This window comes from Amphiura filiformis, chromosome 5 (assembly GCF_039555335.1).
Source record: "Amphiura filiformis chromosome 5, Afil_fr2py, whole genome shotgun sequence".
Lineage (NCBI taxonomy): Eukaryota > Metazoa > Echinodermata > Ophiuroidea > Amphilepidida > Amphiuridae > Amphiura > Amphiura filiformis.
The window spans coordinates 23528571-23551851 of record NC_092632.1 but is presented as its reverse complement, the minus strand read 5'-3'; the positions used below and the strand labels follow the sequence as shown (position 1 = coordinate 23551851).

At 34.8% G+C, this 23281-nt stretch overlaps 1 protein-coding gene across 1 annotated transcript in view; it reads right to left on the bottom strand.

Annotated features, from left to right (window-relative positions):
• Nucleotides 1–14235, bottom strand: part of LOC140152821 (sodium/potassium/calcium exchanger 5-like) — a 45027-nt gene extending 30792 nt beyond the window's left edge. The window contains exon 1 of the mRNA XM_072175330.1: nt 13627–14235. Within this exon, the coding sequence (XP_072031431.1) occupies nt 13627–13927 (301 nt within the window). The 5' untranslated portion in view covers nt 13928–14235. The remainder of the gene's footprint in view (nt 1–13626) is intronic.
• Between the last annotated feature and the right edge of the window lie 9046 nt (nt 14236–23281).

The following is a 23281-nucleotide window of genomic DNA, read 5'->3' as shown; positions in this document are numbered from 1 at the left end:
ATTATGTAACCGGTGACCCTTTTGCTTTATAACTCAAAAACTGTTCGTTGGAGATATGGTAAACAATAATTTTTCTGAATCCTTATATGGTGAGAGGATATTGGTTTGACCACCTTTAAAATTTTACCCTGTATAAGCGGCCAGTCAGTTTGGTTTTATGCAAACTTACTAAATGTATTAACTCCTTTTCTGATATGCTATTCACCCGGCTATTCAGGAGGCTTTGCATAAGCTTTTATAGATATACATGAAGGCCTATATGCTTGCAATCTTTCCGTTGCAATTATGTCCAAGTGAAATCATATTGATTGGACTAGCTGTGACTTGGTTACTAATGTACCTTTTATAGGACTTTTCTTTTCTTTCGTGCGTTTCATTACCCTAATCCCAGTTGCATTGTTGGATTGGCTCCTCTCTTGTGATATACGGTACGGTATAGGCATAGCCCCCGGGGGGGGGGGCACATCAAAAACATTTGGTGGATATGTGCCCCCGGAATTTTGAGGTGGTCGGTCTTTGGGAGCTGACGGCGTACCGGTAACAAAACGGGGGGGGGGGTCTTACGGAGCTGCGAACAATAAAATGGGGACTTTTGGAGCTGCGAACACTGCCGAACAGTCAAAATCATAGGTCTTTCTTGGGTTTCTGGTTAAAAATCGCCTGAAAAAAACAAGAAATATGAGTAATGAGCAATTTTGGGGTCTTTTAGAGCTGAAATGATCAAAATGCAGGGTCTTTCGGAGATCTATTTTGGTCAAATATACCCGGGCAAATAATATAGTGGGTCTTTCGGAGCTGCGAAATCCAGAAAAAGGGGGTGAGGTCTTTCCGGGGGAACATGTATACCCGTACGGTCATTTGTGTTAAGTGCCACCCCGGGCCTGGGCCTAGCCAGACTGCTCCGGCCAGACAGTCAAGTTTATGATAAATATTCATTTGAAAGAGATTTTGCGTGTTATATACACGGTTATATTGCACCTTAGACGTCAAAGGTTAAGCGTAGGCCTATTATCTTATGCGTATTTTGAAGGTATCCGCCATCCATACATCACTATTGGCAACCGCCTATAAAAAACTCATCAGAATATACATAGTCTATATATCGCATCATTTATTATTTATATTCATGAATTCAATATGTTTACAATGATATAGTATAAAGAGGCATATATTATAGTCATTTTAATAATGTGCTTTTCTTTTATGTTGACCTGCTGGCAGGAGAATTCGTCCATGAAAGAAAATTTCCAGGCCTAAAATTCTACTCGGGTTTTGAGAAAACTATGAGATTTCATCTGATGCCAAAATCTGCATTTATTCTGTAAGTATTGCCAAAAAGTAAAAACAGTAAACAACCTCGATCGACCTCACTCAAATTGAACTTGACATTCTTTATCATCGAATTGTACAACACGTTATCAAATGTTAATTTTATTGTTCATGAAACAAAAGAAAGTAAATGAATGTTTGTTTTGGCTTATTCCAGCTGAAATTGTGACCATTTTGATGCAAACTGTTAATAAACCTGAAGGTTAAGGTTAAACGCCCACTTGGTTTTATATATTGACATTAAAAAGACTTCATTTTTATTATCCGGTGAATAGCAGATTCAGGATATATTAAATTCAAATATTTATTTAATCACTGCATAAATGCTTTGCTCTATTAGCTATTAAACTTGAATTAATATACTTAATTAATTGAATATCAAAATTTAAAGTCATATAAAATTGCAGTTAATATGCATTTTACAGCTTAAAGCAACAATGTGTGATTTGCATAATAAGGCTCCCAGCTATTATTCCTATGTATAACCTATTTCTTCGTAATCCTTAAAGACAAAGTCCCTTGTACGCAAATTTTGTTGTTCCCAAAGCAAAATATTGTCCCATGGGTGGGGGAAACGTCATTAAGCTTTACATAGGGTCAAATTTCAAACTTCATCAAATTGTGTCTGACGTCAGTCACTGATTCAATGATGCACGCACGCGCGATGTGTTTATCCAGCATTCGATCGGTGAACTCAGAATAAAACCGGAGATCTCCGATTTTATTATAAATGTGAGATTTGACTGCATGTAATTAAGGGTAGACGAGGTATTGTTGGTCGAAGCAACCTAAAAATCGATTTTCATTATCTAGATCAATATATATATTATTGAAAATTAACACCTTGATGTTTTGCAAAAGTTCATTCTACAAATTGTATACTTTGCAAACTTGCTTAATTTATTGTTGTTAATGAGTTATGTACGTTTTACAAAAGTGTTGTTGTTTCAGCGCTCTTTACAATGTAACTCAAGAACCGCAGCACCTATAAAAGTATCTCTGTAATATTTTAATTCTTCTGCACGCTCGCTATGAATTTGAGCAATGCAGTTTTGCCAAAACTCACTACCATTCGTAAGATGCTGTGAACTACCAAATCACAACAGTTTAAAATAATTAATAAACTTAAAGCACTTTTAAAGGAAGTCTCCGGCAATCACAACATTATTCCTTATATGTTAGAAAAATAATTATCAAGCACGAATCACATGGTTTTATTTAAAACAAATTCATAGTGACCATAAAAACGAATAAAAACATCCGTTTCTCAACACGCGATATTCAAAATTCCCGGCGCCGAGTGCAATGACGTCCCAGTGGTAATACAATGAAGGCTGACGACAATTGAATACAAATAACCATTACGTCATTGCACTTAGACAATTTCGGCGCGGGAACTTTGAATATCGCGTATTGAGAGCCGACTGTTTTATTCGTTTTTATGGTCAATATGAGTTTGTTTTAAATAAAACAACGTGATAAAAATTTCGTGCTTGATAATTATTTTTCTAACATAAGGCATAATGTTATGATTGCCGGAGTCCCCCTTTAAGGACTTAAGAGAGTTTATCCGATAGACTCAGATGGTAGGTGGAAGATGGGGGTCAGCAAATTTTGTTCATATTTTGTCAATCAAACATGTGTCCATGAGTATTAACAGTGGAGGTATTAAAAATTTTGAGGACCCCCACTGGGAGATACTGGACCCCCTCAAAATGAACCCCTGGGATTGTCTTCTCAGACACAAAACTTCGAAATTTGCGCTAACTTTCGACTAGAGCCACGTAATAACACCAATTTGCAGACAATTTATTTATACTTCACAGTAATTATGCACATTTTGTCTCGACAGAGCAATTACAAATTCTTTAGAAAAAGTTTGGATTGTTCCATTTTCAGAGAGGGGTGTAATGGCCTTTTCAGCAATTTTATAAATGTTAAAAATCCCAATTTTGAAGCCAAGTTTACAAGATGATTGTGAGAGTTCCCCAATATTTTTTGTAAAAGTTATTGATATGTTGGATAAAGTAAATATAGGCCAAACAATTGAGCAAATAAAAATCATGGAGACTTTTTCTGTTTTAAAATGAGCACATCTTATTTTATGCCCTTTTTCAGAAAATGCAACCGCGATATTTCTAAGCTATAAACTCATGTTCGGTGATTTTCCATGTTTGAAAAGAAATTGGATAAAAAGTGAGCATATTAGAAGTAAACAACATCAACAATACTGTTGCCTAATAAGTTTGGGGCCTAAATTTTGCTATAGAAATGCTTAGAAAAGGACTATTCCATTATTTGTTGGGTGTCAATACCCCGTGTTAGTACTAAAATTCCCTTTGTTTTGATTTAAAAATTGCATCATGCTTATATGCATCCTCAAATGAATATTATCTCTTTCTTCCAAGGTAGATATAGCCTACAATCATTTTCTATCACATGTAGTGAACAACAAAGACAATAGTAATATTGGAATGATACATTCATCAAGTAGGGGTGTTATTATGATTAACATAAAAATGCTTATCTATCTATGATTTTTAATTTTTGAAATACCAATCATGCTGTTGATATTCAATTGATTTTGGGATTTGTATTGAGGTTCCTATATGAGTGCTCTCTCTCTCTCTCTCTCTTCCTCCTCCTCTCTCTCCCCTCCTCTCTCTCTCCATCATATTGCATAAAAATCATTTTAAGTGGCATTTTCTACCATGCGTGGCAATATTTTTCAATTTTTACATCCTCTCTAGTTGTATTAAATAAAGAATACCTTTTCATTTAAGGGCTGGGTTATGAACGTTTGGACAGTATTTATTGTGGGACATTAGAGCACATCAGACATATCGAATTGCATTCTGAATACGAAGAATGTCATTCTGATATCAAATAATTTTGATTTTTGAAATTCGCAATTTAATACACATTTTATGGCAAATCATTAAAATTGATATTTTTGATATTTAACAGTACTTGAAGTAAACTTTATAAATCTGATGATTTATACTTAAAGTGTATGTAGGTGGGATGAAAAGCCGACGATCAATTGAAAATTTTGACCTTTCGTATTGAAGATATGGATTTTTTCCCCAAAACACCAACAAAAATTAGGTCTTTTTGGGAAAAAAATCCATATCTTCAATATGAAAGGTCAAAATTTACAATTGACCGTCGGCTTTTCCTCCCTGCTACATACACTTTAAGAATATGTCATTAGATTTATATAATTTACTTCGAGGACTGTATTATATCAAAATTTGCAAAATATCAAATTTTTATAATTTGTCATAAAATTTGTATTATATTGTGATTTTCAAAAATGAAAATTATTTGATATCAGAAAGACATGCTTCGTATTCAGAATGCAATTCGATAGGTCTGAGGTGCTCTCATGTCCCACAAAAATACTGTCGAAACGCAATAAACGCTCATTTTAGATCCCTTAAGGGCTCGGATTTTTACCAAAAAGACCTAACCTGCTTTGGTGTTTTGGGGAAAAAAATCTATATCAGATTAAGGTCAAAATTGTCAATTGATTGTCGGCCTTAAGGTGGTACTACACCCTTGGCCAATTTTGTGCCTATTTTTGCATTTTTCTCACAAATTATAGCGCATTGGTGACAAGTAAGATATGTATATTATAGGGGCAAGGAGTACTAACTACTGCACTGACAATTTTATTTCAGCACAGACAACAGTTGTGGAGTTACAGTCAAAAATGAGGGAAACCAATATTTGATCAATAAATCAATAGCTACTTGAGTCACTGAAATTCCAGTGTAGTAACTGGATTCCTTGCCCCTATAATATACATAACTTTTGTTACCAGTGTTTTATTAGTTTTTGAGAAAAATGCAAAAATAGTCACAAATTTATCAAGAGGTGTAGTACCACCTTAAGTACATATCATCATATTTATACACTTTACTTTGAGGACTGTTAAATTTTTTAAAAATGTATAAACTTTTAATAATTTGCCATAAAATGTGTATTATATCGCGAATTTAATATATATATTTTACATTATTTAATATCAGAAGGACATTCCTCGTATTCAAAATGTTCTAAGGTCCCAAAAAATAATTAAAAACATCCCTATCCGAGCCCTTAAGCTTTAATTTCATGGCTATCTTTACAAAATCAGATTTTTTATTGAAACTGTTGAAAAGTGACGCTACTATTTTGATACCAAAACTATTATCAAAACTGGCTCCGTTCGCAGTAATTCGGAGAAGGTCTACCTTTCTTGTATTAAATAATTTCATATCCATTTGAGTGATTAATAAAATAGCATGTTTTATTTACCGGGACATTTGCTCAATTCACTGGGGAATTAAAAATTAGTATAAATGGCTGTTGCCATGGAAACTGTCTTCTCTTTGAATTCTCCTAATATATGTAGCCTAAAGTTAAAGAATCCATGTATATCAATAACATAAAGTGTAATACAAACGTTTGTAATGCAAGTAATATGAAAATGGGTCAAAATTCCCCAAATTACTAAAAACATGCATTTTATGCCTAAAGAGTACTTATGAATTTCAAGAGGTCATAGGTCACAGAAAAATATTGTTGCTGTCATCTGGAATAAGGGAGGCAACAAAAGATGGCATAGTGGGGTTTATCTTGATGATAATGGGGATGGAACCTTCCGAGTGGATCGAGCAGCAGATTATGCCTGCGCCTGTAGCAGTTTCCAGTTTCCGTGGCAACAGCCATTTATATCCAAAGGGCAATTTTTTGGAAAATTTTAAAAGAAAATTTATCAAATGTTACGGGGGAAATTCGCTTAAAAATGACTGAATGAGTATAAATGGTTGTTGCCATGGAAACTGCCTTCCCTTTATTATTATTCGAATAGCTTACACTGTATATCAAAAATATAGAATAAACCAAAATATAAAATGTAAAAAAGAGCAAACAATTTATCTACATGTTTCATTTTTAACAGTATGTTATTTTTCTATTTCATCATTAATATCAATATTGTTATGTAATTTTAAAACTGTTGTCTAGCTTTTTTCTATAATATGAGGTTTACGGGCATGGTTCAAAGTGTAGAGTAAAAAAAGGGTAAATTTGGTCAAAATGGATTTTTGCCCGGTAGGCCCACCCTTTTTGTGGACCCCAGACCATTTTTTCATTTCATGTTGAGATAGGCCTAAGTCAAATAAAACACATACACGCACACCCCACACCTGCCCTAAGAAAAACAAGACATGACCAATTAAAGCCCACTACTAGTATTATGATTCCCCCCCTCCCAAGTGTCATGGGCCCTTTGTAGGCCTAGTTCCTATACCCAAAGTGCTGATACATGTAAAATGATTAAAAGTCAGAATAGGAGCTTGTGATCATCATAATAATCGTGATAACGCTAAAATATAGGCCTATATGTTCATGGAGCATTATTTACTGGTGATTTTACCAATATGGTGTAAAAAAAGAAGCACCCATGTACTTGGTTTGAATTCTTAATGTGGTGCTCAACTCATCAAAGCAATAACTGACTCAAGATAACTGACTCGAGATAAAGGACTGATCAACAGTGAAAAGATCATACGTTTGATGTTTGTGTAATATACAGCATCATTATACCAATGCCATACCGGTTTATGGGGAAAATATATGTTTGTGTTTTCTGAAAAGTAAAGAAGTCTCCATAATTTTCATTGCATGATATAAATTACCTATGTACAGAGCTTCTCTCCTGTAATGAACAATATGAAAAAAATTGGGAACTCTTACAATGACGTCACAAAGTAGAGGGCTATTTCACTTATTTTTTCAAAAGTTGTAAAATGTGAAATATGGCCCTCCCCTGTAAATAAATGGAATATCCCGATATACATATTTGTTGTTTTATATTTTTTTAAGAAGACGAAGGATGAAAGATTTGGTGTACAAAAATTTACTTTCATAAATGCTCGTCTTAGGTGCAAAAATATTGTTCAAAAAATGGTATAAAACCGCATTTTACAAGTCAGGGAAATGCGCGTTTGGGAGTTCATGGAGCATTATTTACTGGCGATTTTACCAATTTGCTGTAAAAGAGAAGCACCCAGTTACTTGGTTTGTATTCTTAAATGTGGTGATCACCTCTTCAAAGCAATAACTGACTATTGACTCAAGGTACGGGACTGATACAGTGAAAAGATCATACATTTTGATGTTGGTGTAATATACAGCATCATTATACCAATGCCATATATTGGGGAAATACATGTTTGTGTTTTCTGAAAAGTAAAGAAGTCTCCATGATTTTTATTGCATCATATGAATAACCTATGTACAGAGCTTCTCTCCTGTAATGAACAATTTGAAAAAGATTGGGGAACTCTTACAATGACGTCACAAAGTAGAAGGATATTTCAGTTTTTTTCAAAAGTTGTAAAATGTGAAATATTGGCCCCCTCCCCTGTAAATAAATGGAACATCCCAATATAAATATTTATTGTTTTATATTTTTTCAAGAAGATGAAGGATGAAAGATTTCGTGTACAAAAATTTAATTTCATTAATGGTCGTCTTAGGCGCCAAACTATTGCTCAAAAATGGCATACAACGGTATTTTACAAGTTAGGGAAATGTGTGTTAGGGGCATATTTTAGGGGTCCCATATTTCCTAGGAGGGGTATACCAGATTTTTAAACCTGATTACTGTGAACACTTATCCAAACTTACTAAATTGCCAAAATATGGTTGAAATTTGCTGACCCCCATCTTCCGCCTTTTTCCCATTTCATCGGTATTTCTCAGAAAATCTCTCTTAAAAGACTTAGTCTTTCACAGGGCATTTATGTACATAATGACCATTTACAATGGTGCAAAAAGTGGAAATTCGAAAAAAATTGAGGGCGTTGCTGTGGAGTAAATCACACATTATGGCTTTAATTAATTTGGAATGAGATGAGAATGAGAAACAGTAAAATTTCACACCTATAAATGATTAAATAATTTACTCTCAAAAATGTTAAAATCTTTAATAACCCTATAGAACTACGAAGGGAGGTTGTACCAACTCCCCCTAAGATTTTGTATCCATCATGAAAATGCACGTGTTTACGCCCAAACATGCCAAACGACCTAAGCTAATCGTAGATCCATCCTTTGCGCTCATTTTAGTGATACAATTTTTACCCCAGCACCTTACCCGGCGGTAGGACCGGTCATCAAAAATAACCAGGGGAGTTGGTAACTGGTAAGACCCCCACCATTGCATTGCTTTTTGCAGTCAAATCCATGATTGTCAATTTCGCTCTTGTCAAATTATTCCAAAAGCTACTGACTTTTTACTTGTAAGTTAGGTTGAAATAGTCATTTCCTTTTAGGAGCAAATTCGGTGAAAATCTCATGTTCGTCAGTGAATGCCTTTTGAGGAGAGCGTACATGTAGCAATCCTACTGCTCTGATATAGGAGAGTGATTAGCTCTACTAATTTAACCATTTCTCCTTACATTCAATTGTAATGCTCTCCTGCAAATTCCAAAAGACAGACCCTGGTTCGTGGAATTTTTAGCCGAAAATCAATTTTGCCTATATAATTTTGTACAAATTTACATGGGCGTGCTCACATTATGACGTCATATAGCGACATTATGTGGGGAATGTGTGTAGTTATTTTGGTATCACTGGATATAGAGGAGATCCATATAGCTATAATACATTGGTGCCAAATATAATGATATAGGCTATGACGTTTGTAATTGAATGGGGGAGGGTGCAAGTTGCAACAGCCCCCCTCTTCGTAGTCCGTGTTATAAAGTATGGCTCAGTAGTTTATGGTTAATACTGAGTTTGAGCACACTTCAATGTGGAATTGAATTTCACGTTACCATAGTTACTTTAGCTTCTTTTAAAAGCCTCAACTCTAATTTCACACGGTTAAATAGATCCTCTACTCATTTATTTTTGTACCCGTAACTATACGCTTTGATGAGATACTGTTCATTTTTTGTTTACACTGTTCATTTTGATTAGGTATATACTTTGAACCGACATGTAATGAATAGTTTCCGTTTTATTTTAACAAGTAACTATTCAAATTGCCAGATCCCCAACTCATTCTTTGATAAAATTACCCATTTCATTTTGACAAGACAATCTTTTCAAATTTCAAATTTGAAAAGATTGCCTTGTCAAAATGAAATGGGTAAGTTTCTTGTCATTTTGATAAAAATACCGGATTCATTTTGAAGAGAAATCTTTCCATTTCGAAGAGAAATCTGTTATATTCCCATCCGGCTGAATAGTTTCCCTTATCAAATTTGACACGTTTTTATTCAAAAATGTGTAGACCGTTTTAAGAGCAACAAATTTAACGCTTTTGGAGATGGCCCCCACATGTGACTCTTCCGCCATGTTCAAAATTTAATCCTCTTTCACAAGTTTGTCTTCGAATTCGACCATGTATAATGTCTATTTTACATGCACTTACACATGCAGTTTATCCTATAACTTCGCCCTAACCATAAAACCAATAACCGTAATAACAAGTTGTAGAATTTAAATGCAAAGAAAGAACACCTCAAATAAAGAAAGTCCGCAGTTATGTAACCCGTCCTACACCAAAATTGGATCTTCTTATGACAATATGATTGATAAGGTCATGTGTAGAATCTTGTTAGCTCCAATTTGATACCAAATTTGCTACCATACACTCTAAATTGACAAAGATAGATAGGCCTATATATGAAAGTTGGTGCATTTTCGAAAGTTGCACGATGCACGCGGTCGAAATTGCTAAGCGTGGTCAAGCTTGCTTGCCACATAATGCCTTATGTTAGGAAAATAATTATCAAACACGGATCATTTGGTTTTATTTAAAACACACTCATATTTACCTTAAAAACATCCGTTTCTCACCAAGTTACAAGTTTACCAGTTTTATTTGTCTCTATGCCACCTAAACATTTGGTATACCACGCGCGGTATTCAAATTTCCCGGACACCGAAATTGTCTGTTGCAATGACGTCCCAGTAACACAATGAAGGCTGACGACAATGGAGCACAAATAACCATGACGTCATTGCCACAGGTAATTTCGGCGCGGGAATTTTGAATATCGCGTGTTGAGAGCCGGCTGTTTTTCGTTTTTATGGTCAATATGAGTTTGTTTTAAATAAAACCACGTGATTCGTTCTTGATTATTGTGTTGCTAACATCATAATGTTGTGATTGCCGGAGTATTCCTTCAAGACAACGTGGTACACACAGTTTAAAAAACACTTAAAGATTCGTGAAAGCATGCTTTCAGATTTTATTAAAACAGTTTACCCAGCAAACACAAAACGTTTTCGACATCATTCGCAAAAGGTTATAAAAGATTGTCAGAAAACGTTTAAATGTCGGGTTATATAGAGGGTACATTAATGGTATAAAACGTTTTCATAACATTAAATAACATTTGTTGGTAATTTACTGCACAGCAAACACAAATGTTTTACAGAAAACATTTAAATGTCGGGTTATATAAAGGGTATAAAAACGTTTAATAACATTCCAAAAACATTTTTGAAAACTTGGTACAAATCATTCTAAACAGAATGTTATTTTGGGGATGAAAAAATATTTTGCAAAAAATGTTTGCCCAAAATATTTACAATAACGTTTTTAAAATGTTTTCACGACCTTTATATAACCCGACATTTAAATGTTATTAAAACGTTTTGTAAAAAACATTTTAAGAACATTTATGTGTTTGCTGGGTGCAAATATTTTAACATAATGTTATTTAAGTGTTGACAAAATATTTGGCCAAAAATGTTTGCAAAAATAGTTTACAATGACATTTCGAAAACATTTTAAAAATATTGTTGTAGTGTGTTTTCATACACAACGTTTTAAAACGATTTCATGACCTTTATATAACCCGACATTTTAATGTTATTAAAACGTTTTTACATGAACCAAAACCCAAAATATAACTTATTTAAAACGTTTTAAAAACGTTTTTGTGTTTGCTGGGTAAACATATACATAATAATGACTCTGTTCATAAAGAGATTTTTAAAAAGAAAGAGACACATTTGAGTCCTGCTGGTTTGTAACTGTTTGTAAAAATGGTTCAACTCAAGATCTTGTATATTTGGCGTTTCCCACGGGCCACGACCACACTACGGCGCCTCATTCTCATCTCTCATCCATGCGTTTCCAATAACAATTGAATAAACGCACATTGTGGGAAAGCAAGCTTGACCACGCTTAGCAATTTTCGTTTTTGATTCGCTCCTTTTGAAAATGCACCAACTTTCATAATAGGCCTAGGCCCACTTTGGTAGCAAATTTAGTATCGAATTGGAGCTAACAAGATTCTGCACACGACCTTGTCAACCAAATTGTCTTAAGAAGATCAGGTTTTGGTGTAGGATGGGTTACATAACTGGGAACCTTCTTTATTTGAGGTGTTTAGTTCAATATCTAAGCCCTAATCCTAACCCTAACTCTAAACATAACACTGACTCTATTCCCAACTCTAACTTATATATCCCTAATCTTAATCTATAATGCTCTAAACCCTAACTTAAGGATCGGATAGCAATGTTTGCAAAGTATTTTGTGGGACCTGAGAGCACATCAGACAATAATAATAATAATAATAATAATAACACTAATAATAATAATAATGTGAATTTCTAATGCGCACATCTCCACCAAATCAATCGAGCTCAAATTGCATTCTGAATGTCCTTCTGATATCAAATAATTCTGATTTTTTTTTCGTATATGATACAAATTTTATGGCAAATTATCAAAACAAAAATTGATCCTCGAAGTAACTTTATAAAATATGTACTTAAAGTGTATGAAGCTGGGAGGAAAAGCCGCCTATCATATGAAAATTTTGACCTTTCGTATTAATTGAAGATATATATTTGTTTCCAAAACAAATTAGGTTATTTTGACCTTTCGTATTGAAGATATATATTTCTCCAAAAAGACCTAAATTATTTGATATCAGAAGGACATTCCCCATATACAATTTGGTGTGTCCGATGTGCTCACAAAATACTTTGCAAACGTTGCTATTCCATCCCTTATACCTTTTTGAGCTAATGATCTTTTGGACTACGTAATGTAATGTTTTTTTCTGTGGTTTTATGCATAACAAAATTAACATTTTACAGGCATCAGTTATTAGACAAATACGAGCTTTTCTGATAGCAAAATCTTCATTTTGATGGGGATGGGATAAAGTGCAGAGGGATGAGGCTGTCAATTGGGTCACACACCTTTAACTTGGTCACTGGTCAGTAATTTATTGTTTAATTGATAATTTTAATTATTCCTGTTGGAAATGGCTCCCGTTGTCACATATGCTTTTAAGCATGGTAGTTTTATAAAAGCAGACAAGTGTTATGACATGGACAAAACATCTCAATCCCAGTCCATTCTGTAAGTTTAAGGCAACAGAACCAATTTCGTTCGATCTTTCAATCGACCATCGATGCTTGGTCGGTCCTTTTTATTTATGGAATATCAATTACTTGATTACCGTATTTAATATTGTGGTAACAATTAATCTTTTTTACCATTTATATACAATTTTACCATTCATTTTGATTAATTAGTTGATATTTCATTAATTCCCAGCATCGAAGCAGCACGGGCGACCAATGATCGATTTGCTCGGATCTTCGGATCAACCGTTGATGCTCCTTCAATGCTTGTTTGGCCATGGCCGCAATGCCCAATTGTTCAAGATTGGGGTCCTATTTGGACACAGCCATACCATATAGCCCACATACCACAATGGTGAGTATTTTATCAGATTTTCAGGAAAGAAAACAAAATAAATATTCACACACGAAGTTGATTTCTATAGTATTGGGCTTAAACTTCAATCGCATAAGGAGATTTTGAATTTGCAACGCGGATTACGAATTTGATGCATTTATTTTCCGCACGCAGCTGCATAAAAAGTCATATCATCTGGGCTAAAACCATCAACCAGCAAATCAATACGTAACGAAGTTATGGTACCATTACTCTAAGCTACTCTATATAATAACACGTGCTATGGTTTGAAAATAAATGCTCTGCTCATTACTGTGAGTTGAACAATAGACTATAGTCTTAGATTTTCTCTATAGGCTACGTAGTATATATAGCATGTTATAGTGTCATATCCTACAACGTGTTAAAAATCTTCATTAAAAGTATTTAAAAAAATGTTAATTTAGAAATTGCAAATTTGCACTAGCATTTAAAAGGTTTATACAGAAACGTGCGTTCATAACCAATTGTTTACTCTAGATATTTGTAGCTCACAATAACGGCAATTATTAATGTTAACTTACCAGGCGGTGGTGATGTAGTATAATTTGACAGCACAACAAGCGTATCCCTAGGCCACCTGTCAAACACGTTATTGCTATCTACTGAAGATAGCACTAGAAGACCACACCATATTAACAGTGACATTACACACACACAACATAGCATACAATATACGCTAACAAGATATTTCCTCCTCGCTGTGGTCCATTGTGTCATCTTACTAGTGCAGTTATTACATGTGCCATTTGTGTGTGTTTTTCGTCGTCTGCGTTCAACCATCTTGACAAATTCACTGGAAATGGCGAATTGAATTGGATGCATGCAATGACTAGCTTATATCCACCGCCTCGTCAAACCTCAATAATCATTAAAACCAGATTTAATGCATGAGCGCTGATAGAGATGTGTTGATTACTAGTAAAGAAGAAGTCACTATAGGTTTATACATGCAAAATTATGCACGTGCTAGTTTTCCATATGGTGCCTGCTGTTAGCTATATACAATAGCTAGTTTTTGGTCAAATTCTTCAAATCTCGACAACATATTTTTGCATCTCACCGTGTGATATCATATACAGTTGTATATTGATCAAGGTGATACGCTGTTGTTGTATCTATGCTAGCGAGATAATAATTGTTGGCAAATGGCTGTATAACAACACCGTAGCTGGCGCCGCTCTCTTCCATAAATTGATGATTATGATTATACCATTATTAATACATCCTCATTTCATCTTCAAGATGGACAGCGTTGTTTTGAGCACTAGCAACGTTGTCAATTTCGATTATTGAACCCACTCTGTCCATTTGATCACTATTTGCATTATTTTATGTTAATTATATCATGTTTAACACAAGATAATCACACATTCTCATTGGGCGTACAGCTTTCACTCGAGCTTTCATTACTCTCGTGGTGATTTTGAAGAAAAAAAAGTATATATCTCGAAAAAAGGAGAAAGGCGCTAACAACTGACAAAAGCAACAATAGCACTTTTATGATGCCTTGCAATAGCGCTATTGTGCCATTAGTTTGAATGCCATATCACAATAGGATATGATTTGATTTGATTTGATTTACCTTTGTACATATGATTGTAAATAATTTTGATTGTAATTATTGTAATAGACCTATATACATAAGTTTGATCTTGTGTACATGTGTGTGAGGGTATATTATGTGTGATATGAATGTGGGTGAGTAAGGGTGAGAGGGATGAGAGCGTGGGGGTGGGGGTGAGTGGGTTGTGTATCTTTTATACATTGTATATTATTTAATATTTATATTGATTACTATGAGTTATTGTTGTTATTGTTTGAAATGTATTTTTTGTCTTTTATATGAACGCACCGCCAATTTAGGCGTGTGCCGCTGATTCAAAAGCGTCTGTTCAAATAAATAAATAAATAAATAAATAAATAAATAAATAAATAAATAAATAAATAAATAAATAAATAAATAAATAAATAAATAAATAAATAAATAAATAAATAAATAAATATATAAATAAATAAATAAATAAATAAATAAATAAACAAGTACCGTCGGATCCGTAGCGGTCGCTGCGGGACAAGGAATTCAATTTTGCAGTGTTGGTGTCTTTGAAGCAGGTTCAAGTTTGACCCCTATTTTGACCTGTAACCCCTCTGTGAGCTTATCCTTTGAGGACGCTCATCTTAAAATAAATATGCCAGAAAGTGTATTTCCATCCACGGGACAAAGCGTCTTGACATCAAAAGTGTTCGGAAACCGATTTCGGACACTTTTGATGCCCAAACGATTGTCGGGAAGAAAGCGTCTTGACATCAAAAGCGTTCGGACACCGATTTCGGACACTTTTGATGCCCAAACGATTTTCGGGGACAAAGCGTCTTGACATCAAAAGTGTTCGGAAACCGATTTCGGACACATTTGATAGTACTGCCATCACTCATATTTTTCTAATTTAAAATATTTTCGTAACATTAAAACGGCCTGAACAGGGCTTTACTATTCTTGCGAGTTGACATATATCTTAATAATAATAATAATTATGTACATTATTTGCTTACTTATGAACTTTTGCTCCATTATACTGATGCTATTGTTGCTATTGTCCGTTAATGGCTAAGGTTTGTACACTGAGGGGTGTTAATTTATAAACACTAAAACGTGTAAAACTATGAAGATGTTAAACATATCTTGTGTTAAAAACATAAACATCTTCATATTATAAGTGTTTTCTTAAATAATACAGCGTGAATGAAGAAATTTAAAATAAGGGGGGGGTCGGTAAGGGGGTACACCATTCCAAAACTGTTCACTTTCGGATGTAATGAATTACATAGAACACTTTCTTATTAACTAATAAGACGACTACGTATATGGTTGAATCCAACCAAAAGTGTCCACGGGCCAAAAATAAAAGTCCAAAATAAAAATGTCTCCACAATTTTGTCCTTTTGCCCATTGATTGATGGCATGTTGGCCTTATAGGAACCAAAAGTGCCATCACTAATCTTGAAAAATAAATTCAGGACGTGAGATAGTAAATGTGACATCAAAACCCAATGTTACCTACGAATACCACTAGGATGCTTTCACTATCGCAATACTAATCAACCTAAAACAAATGGAATATTCCCGTTAACACTTTTTTCGTGTAATGTAGACCACGGGGTGTCAGGAAAATGCTAGCTCAACCAGAAAATATTTGTTTTATTTTTATAACGCGATCAATATGATCTTAGTCAATTTATGCTAGTTTATTTTTGAAAATGAAGTTTAGGTCAGTTTCTGCATTTTATTTATCAAATGAGTATGAATAAATTTACATATTGTATAAGAACGAGTGGGATATCTGTTTTCAGGAATATTAGGAATTATACGCATACACTTAATGCTTTATAAAATGATAGGTGAAGAAACCCGTGTATTCGTAGGTAACATGGGCGATTTAACAATTTCTATATTGAGTTTAGAGGTTCTAATTTTGCTATTATGATAATGAATGAATAAAATGGTAGTTTTTAGATCTCTTTCAGATGGTACGTCCAAATGAACAAGTGCTTTTACCTAAAATCAATATTTTTTGATGCTTTTAGCAAGATTTTGAACACTTCATTTTGATATACAAGTAGTTAAACAGCAAATTTACATAATAAATAATTGTTGAATGAATCCGTACAATGGTAATAATATTGTCCGGGGTACCGCTTAAAGTTTTGACAATTAATTTCCATTGGTAGGGACACTTCATTACACATGTCATGTATTATGCTGTATTCGTAAGTAACATTTCAGTATTTGTAGGTAAGAATTAGACTTTTGGTGGATATCGCAATCAAATCTTCATTTTATAAAGCACTTTGAATGTATTATTTTCTTTATGTACGTTTATTGATACTTGAGACCCTATCATGTATATTTAATGTCGGTTCACAGTGGTTGAAAGAGGATTGAAGTAAGAAACAAAGGCACTAAAGTGACTTTAATTTGCTTAATTGCACACAAATCGCTTAAAACCGTTATTTTAGACGTGTGAAGTCCATCTTGGAGTCAGTTACGTCTCGTGGCCTTTCGTTTTAGGGCAGCTATAATTAGCTTTATACTAGGGTCCACCACTGTGTTGTCTAGATCATGAGACAATGAGAAAAGTCGTTTTTGTTCATGGTATTCGTAGGTAAACTTAGCGAAAACGTCAAAAGTTACCTTCGAATAAACCAATTTGGACACAAATTACTCAGAAACCAGAAGGTCGGTTAACGTTTAAAATAAAACGCACATGACAGCTGACAAATCCAAGTATTTATCCCCTTCTAATCTTCTTCGAATCTGATTTTTCTTTCAAATGAGCAGACCGTCGTCTATTTCAGTACATATTTTTCAACAATTAAGCCGTATTCAGTTTTGCATGGTGGACATGTATGTGAATTCGCAACTTTTAATTGACATATGATTTGATAGCAAACATACAGGCCTTCGTTATGTACCAATATGGGCATTGGCATGAATGGCGGTGTTTCACAATACTGTCATGATGTCAAATTGTATTCGTAGGTAACATTCGGTTACCGAAATTTACCTACGAATACTTGCTTTTATTGTTGACATCTCAGAAATGTTTAAACGCAAGCTATTGAAACTTGGTAGAAATAAAGAGTGTATTACCCTGCACCTATTGCTTAACTATTGTTTACTATTCTCTCAGTTTGTGGAAATGACACAGCTTTTAACATCTATTCGGAGGTAATGCATATTTTTTACCAAACCTACCTTTGTGCCATTTAGAATTTCTGGCAGCTAAACGCAATAATAAAGATGTCCGAATGCAATGCATTTCAGTATTGGACATATCAAAGCTTGTATCAATAGCGCATTTATTAGTGATTTCCATTTTTTAAAGATATATCTAGTGCTATGAAAAATGGTATTCGTAGGTAATGTAAAATAATACCACTCAAAAAATTATCACAAAAAATTCATAATTATGTACAAATATGTGAAAAATTGAACAGGCAATCTTTGAATACACACCTTTCAGGAAATCAATTTAGATTCAATCCAATGACTTCTTTTCATAACTGATTTAGATGTTTTTAAAAATACCTTAAGAAATATTTTTTTTTTATTTTTTCAAAATAACATGTTATTATGTCTCTGTGTCTAAGTTTTTCATAGAAGGGGTCTTATTATATATGGCGCGAAGCGTATGATCAAGGCGAATAAACACAATACAAAAACGAATGCCAATTGATTAATACTTTTAAGTTATGGCCCTGAACATGCCGTGTACACTTTTCGTTGGATTCGACCATATACGTAAGTCGTGGAAGTCATTTCAACGCCGATGTGAGAACAAGATAGTAAATCTAACACTGGCAACAGGAAAATAGAAGATACCGAAAGACAGAAAGAGAAATCAAACCAATTACAAATGAAAATCGGAATTTTCACTGATGGTCAATCGAATGCATTTCAAACGTGCGCATTTGTATAGTAGACCTACACTTTATGACTTTCTGTATTTTCATGTTTTTCTTGCAAGAGTTTAACTTAATTCAGCAATTTTGCCGCGGCGGTATGCAGGGTCAATAAATCATGAAATGGTCACTGATGACCATAAACTGATAATCGCAGATCCTATCATGACCTGTCATTTAATGTACAGTGGCCGACTATTTTCACTGATCTATTTTGACAGAGAGTTATATTAATTTTTTGTAATTATAATATGATACCAGCAGATTTTATCATTCATTGATTGAAATATGTGTACATGCATGATATTATTATGGTGTGTATAACCATTTTTCTCGCGTTATTAACCCCATTGATAGCAACAATGACGAGTCGAGTAACCTCAAATTATTTTACAATACCTTTACACATTTGGATCGTATATAAAAAGGCCTAGTTGATTTCCCCGAATTACTTCGAAATTATATATATATACATATAATCCGACATATAATACAGTTGATCATCTTCCACAGAATCCAAAAAATGAGTACAAAGGTGTAAAATTGATAGGAAATTACCGAACCTATATAAATGAAGGCATTGAAATGGGCAAATGGCTACCACTAGAGGATGGTATTTGGGCTTTTGTGATTCAAATGTTAAATTCTGTAATTCTGTGCCATCTTATCATGCTATCAAACGTTTTATATAAGAATGGTGGTATAAATATTTGATGCGATTTTGATGTCGAAATGACTGTAACCACCATGAAATTAACGCTGATATCTGGACATGATCCTTATGTCTGATCGGCGACTTTTGCAGCCAACATAATGCAGATTGGCTCAGGAGAGATGTCGTATTCCTCTGTGATTTATACCAGGGATATACCAAACTGTTATCAAACCTGTGCTGATTTTGGCAAATGCATGAGGATGCCCTTTGAGCCCTCCCCTTCTTCTCGGCTTGCCAAAAATTGCTCCCCTCCCCTCCGACCGGCTGGCCAAAAATGTATTGCCCCCCCCCCCCCCATTTTACCCTCCTCCAGGATCATAATTATTGTACAGCCTCATATATATATATGGACTGCATTTTGTTCCCTTCTGGCAGAGAGAAATAATCTCGCTGCATTAATATCATAAGAAATATATATAATCACAGACCGGAAACAGGGTCTTAAAAAAAAAGCAAAAAGGCTGAAAATGCTCAAAACCGCTGAAAAGCAGCGTAAAACTGGGGTGAAATGGTTCAAATTGGACTGTAAGTGAAAGAAAACGCGTAAATTTCAGGAATAAAAAAAGAGGATATCACCTGAAAAGAGGAAAACTTTCAGGCCTGTAAGCAGCACCAAAAATGATTCTACAGACCCTTTTTGGACACAAGTGCACTGGGTTTCTTAACAGTGAGCGATGAATGCCAAATGGCACCAGAGTATTTCAAGGGGACGTATGTAACCAATGTAAACGGTGGTCAGCTCAGAAATATTGAAACCAAAACGTTTCAGAGAACGGAGCACGAAGAGGCGTTTGTTGGCACTCATCCACCTGTACATGAAGATATGCAAGATGTCCAGGACTTTGGCAGTGAATTAAAGCAATGAAGAGCCTATTTTCAGATCGGGAAAAGAAGATGGGCTTCTCATGGAACAAATTTGAAGAGCTTGGCTTGGGTTAGGTTTCAGGTAATTACAGTGGTTACTTACAGACCAGTCCAGGAAGTCGTCAAGATCAGATTGAAGGTTTCCTTTCTTACTACACGCACGGTTCTCATCGAATGTGAGATCGTCGACATATTTCCAGTAGAACTGCAACCCTGAGCCGCGACGTTGAAGGCAGCCTGGAAAATGATGGGACAAGTTTGGTACCTTGAGGAACACCGTCAGCACGCAAGGGGACATAATTAGACATGGTTTGGTTATATCTCACACACTGACTGTACTCTGATTATTGATAAAACTGCAAAGCCAATTCAGCAACGACAGTCATGGACCCCATAGCAATCAACTTTTCAACAACTATGTTGTGGTAAACCAGGTCAAATCCGTGGAGAATCCTTGAGGACTACCGTTCTTGCGTTTGTCTGAACCTTGGAAAAGCGTGTGCACAAGATATGGGTAATGCGACGTTGATATACCTACCACTGACATTCCCAAATTGATTAATATAGAGATCTATATTTGGTTCAATATCATGCACAGTCCATTTGGAGCAGCGATAATCTTAGCGAAAATAGCAGTAAGTGATATAGGGCTCATCTTATTAATGCTGTGCCGGTGTGCGTAGGAATGGGGACAACAATGGCAGATTTCCACTGGTGCGGCACAATCCCTCCTCAAAAGAACAGTGCAACACATTTTTATCACAATGTTCAAATAAGTGAATTTAATTGTGAATTTAATGAACTACATTAGTATAAAATTTTTCATTAATTTGTCAATACTCGGTGTTTCAAAAAGAAAATGAATTACACCAATGGCATATGGCTCTCAAGCATTTAATACCTGGTGTAGAATTACACCAAAGGCCTAGTAACATATCTAGAAAGCTAAGATTGCTAATCGGTCCATGGGAATCGGTCACATGTTCGCTAGGTCATACTTTTGACGGCAAGAAGAAATTATTCAACACTTTGCCCACTTGTTCATCGCTACAAAGTTAAGTATGAATACATCTGAAATTGACTATTACATGCTTTAACTCAAAACATTGTTGCACCATCTGGACTTTCAATCTTCAAAAGTATGTCAGTTTTGCAATTGATTTGAATTGCTAACAAACATGTGACAAACAAATTTGAAGTCATGGACCATTAATTACGCCAATGGCACGTGGCTTTCAAGCTTTCAGCCGGTGTTGAATTACACTATAATAAATAGAAAGCTAAAATTGCTAATCGGTCCCCAGGAATTGGTTACTTCGTCATAAATGTTCGCTAGGTGATACTTTTGACGGCAAGGAGAAATTATTTATCTCTTTGGCCACTTGTTCATCGCCACCAAGGAAAGTATAAATACATCTGAAATTGACAAACATTGTTGTAACATCTGGACTATCAATATACAAAGGGATGTGTTCAGCAAATTGATTTCAATTGACAACAAAACTCTACCGATGAACTCTCAGTAGATGGACCAGAATCACACAAACCCTGCAAGATATCACGCTCATACTCAATACTGCTGTAGCAAATTACCGGAATGTTTATTCATCTTTCTGGGAGCACTTGTATTGTCGTTTTAATGACCATGTCAGGCTTAAACTGGACTTTTAAGTATAAATTGCCTATTCACAGACTATATTTTGCCCGGGGAACCATGGTACTCATTATGTTTCAGGCTTTTCAAAACTATGCTTCTCCACACTGTTTTTCTATAGATGTCAAAAACAGCAATAACTCATTATTGCATGTTGTGACCAAACAATGCCATTGGTATATCACTTGTAACTGTCAAGATTTGATCAGTATAGCAAAAATAAGTTTCTGGCAAGTTTGATATCACATACATACTTTAAGTAACACAAGATATTATATAACTCATTCTGCAGCTGTGTCATGCACTGCCCCTGGTATAGGATGGCTGTAATGGATAATTACAACACCTCACCCACACTGTCACATGCATATTGATATCTCAGTGGCTGTAACATGTATCTCCCATATCTGCTGTGCAAATGAAGATATGCATATGTTGGTCATGCCCGTAGCCCAGACATGATCATATCATGCCAGAATACCTTATCCCCCATCCAAGATATGGTTCCAATATCTGTGAAGATATGTACTGCCCCAGGTATAGATTGGATGTAATGCATGTCAACAAACTGTCCTTGCACACATGTTTGTACGTGCTGCACAGTTGACTTTACACGCACAATTCAATATTGGGACCAGGCAAAATGCACATACATCACTACCGAACTTGTGGTGAACCAAAGAAAAGTGTGATGCGAACTTAAGAAACCATGGAGAAATTTTAACAATATGAATTATTTCTTATTATGGAAAAAATATTGAGTGTGAATTCGTTTCTACATAAAACTGAACTCATCCTAACAATACAGCATAAAAAAACAAAACAGGCAAATTATACATTTTGAAATATCATTAAATTCTGACAGTTTTATTACAAGCTACCTTATTCGTTGTTCTGATAAAATAATTACACAAAGTACAAAGACATAGTTATTTCATGAATGACATATTATCCAAGAACAAAAAAGTGGCTTAAATATTGCAAAACATTCTTGGAACTACATGTACTGAAACAATAATGTTCAACTCACGAAATAAAAATGCCATGATTGATATAAACATGTTATTTAAATAGGTGTTGCAGCTTGGACTTTGTTGCAACTTTTGATGAATGGAATTATGGACATTTGGTTGCGGGATGCATCTTGCTACTTTCAACCTTTTTGCTTCCACCACCACATCAGTGAGAGGTTCTGTCAAGATCAGTGGTGGCACTGGGGGAGACCAAAAATTTGGAATTTTTTGCCCAAAATAGTGTGATTTTCTGTCATTAGTTGTTCCAACTGGGAGCGAGTAAGGGAAAGCCCAAGTTAGGGAGAATGCTCCCCCATGCCCCACCACTGGTTAAGGTTGAAGTCTGTCATGTAAGTGACATTTCTTTTATGTTACATTTCTTTGGAAAAGAAGGTTGTACTTCCAAGCATCTTTTTTCCCTAAGATACATTTTTGCTGTCCGTGGATTTGATGTCATAATTCAATCC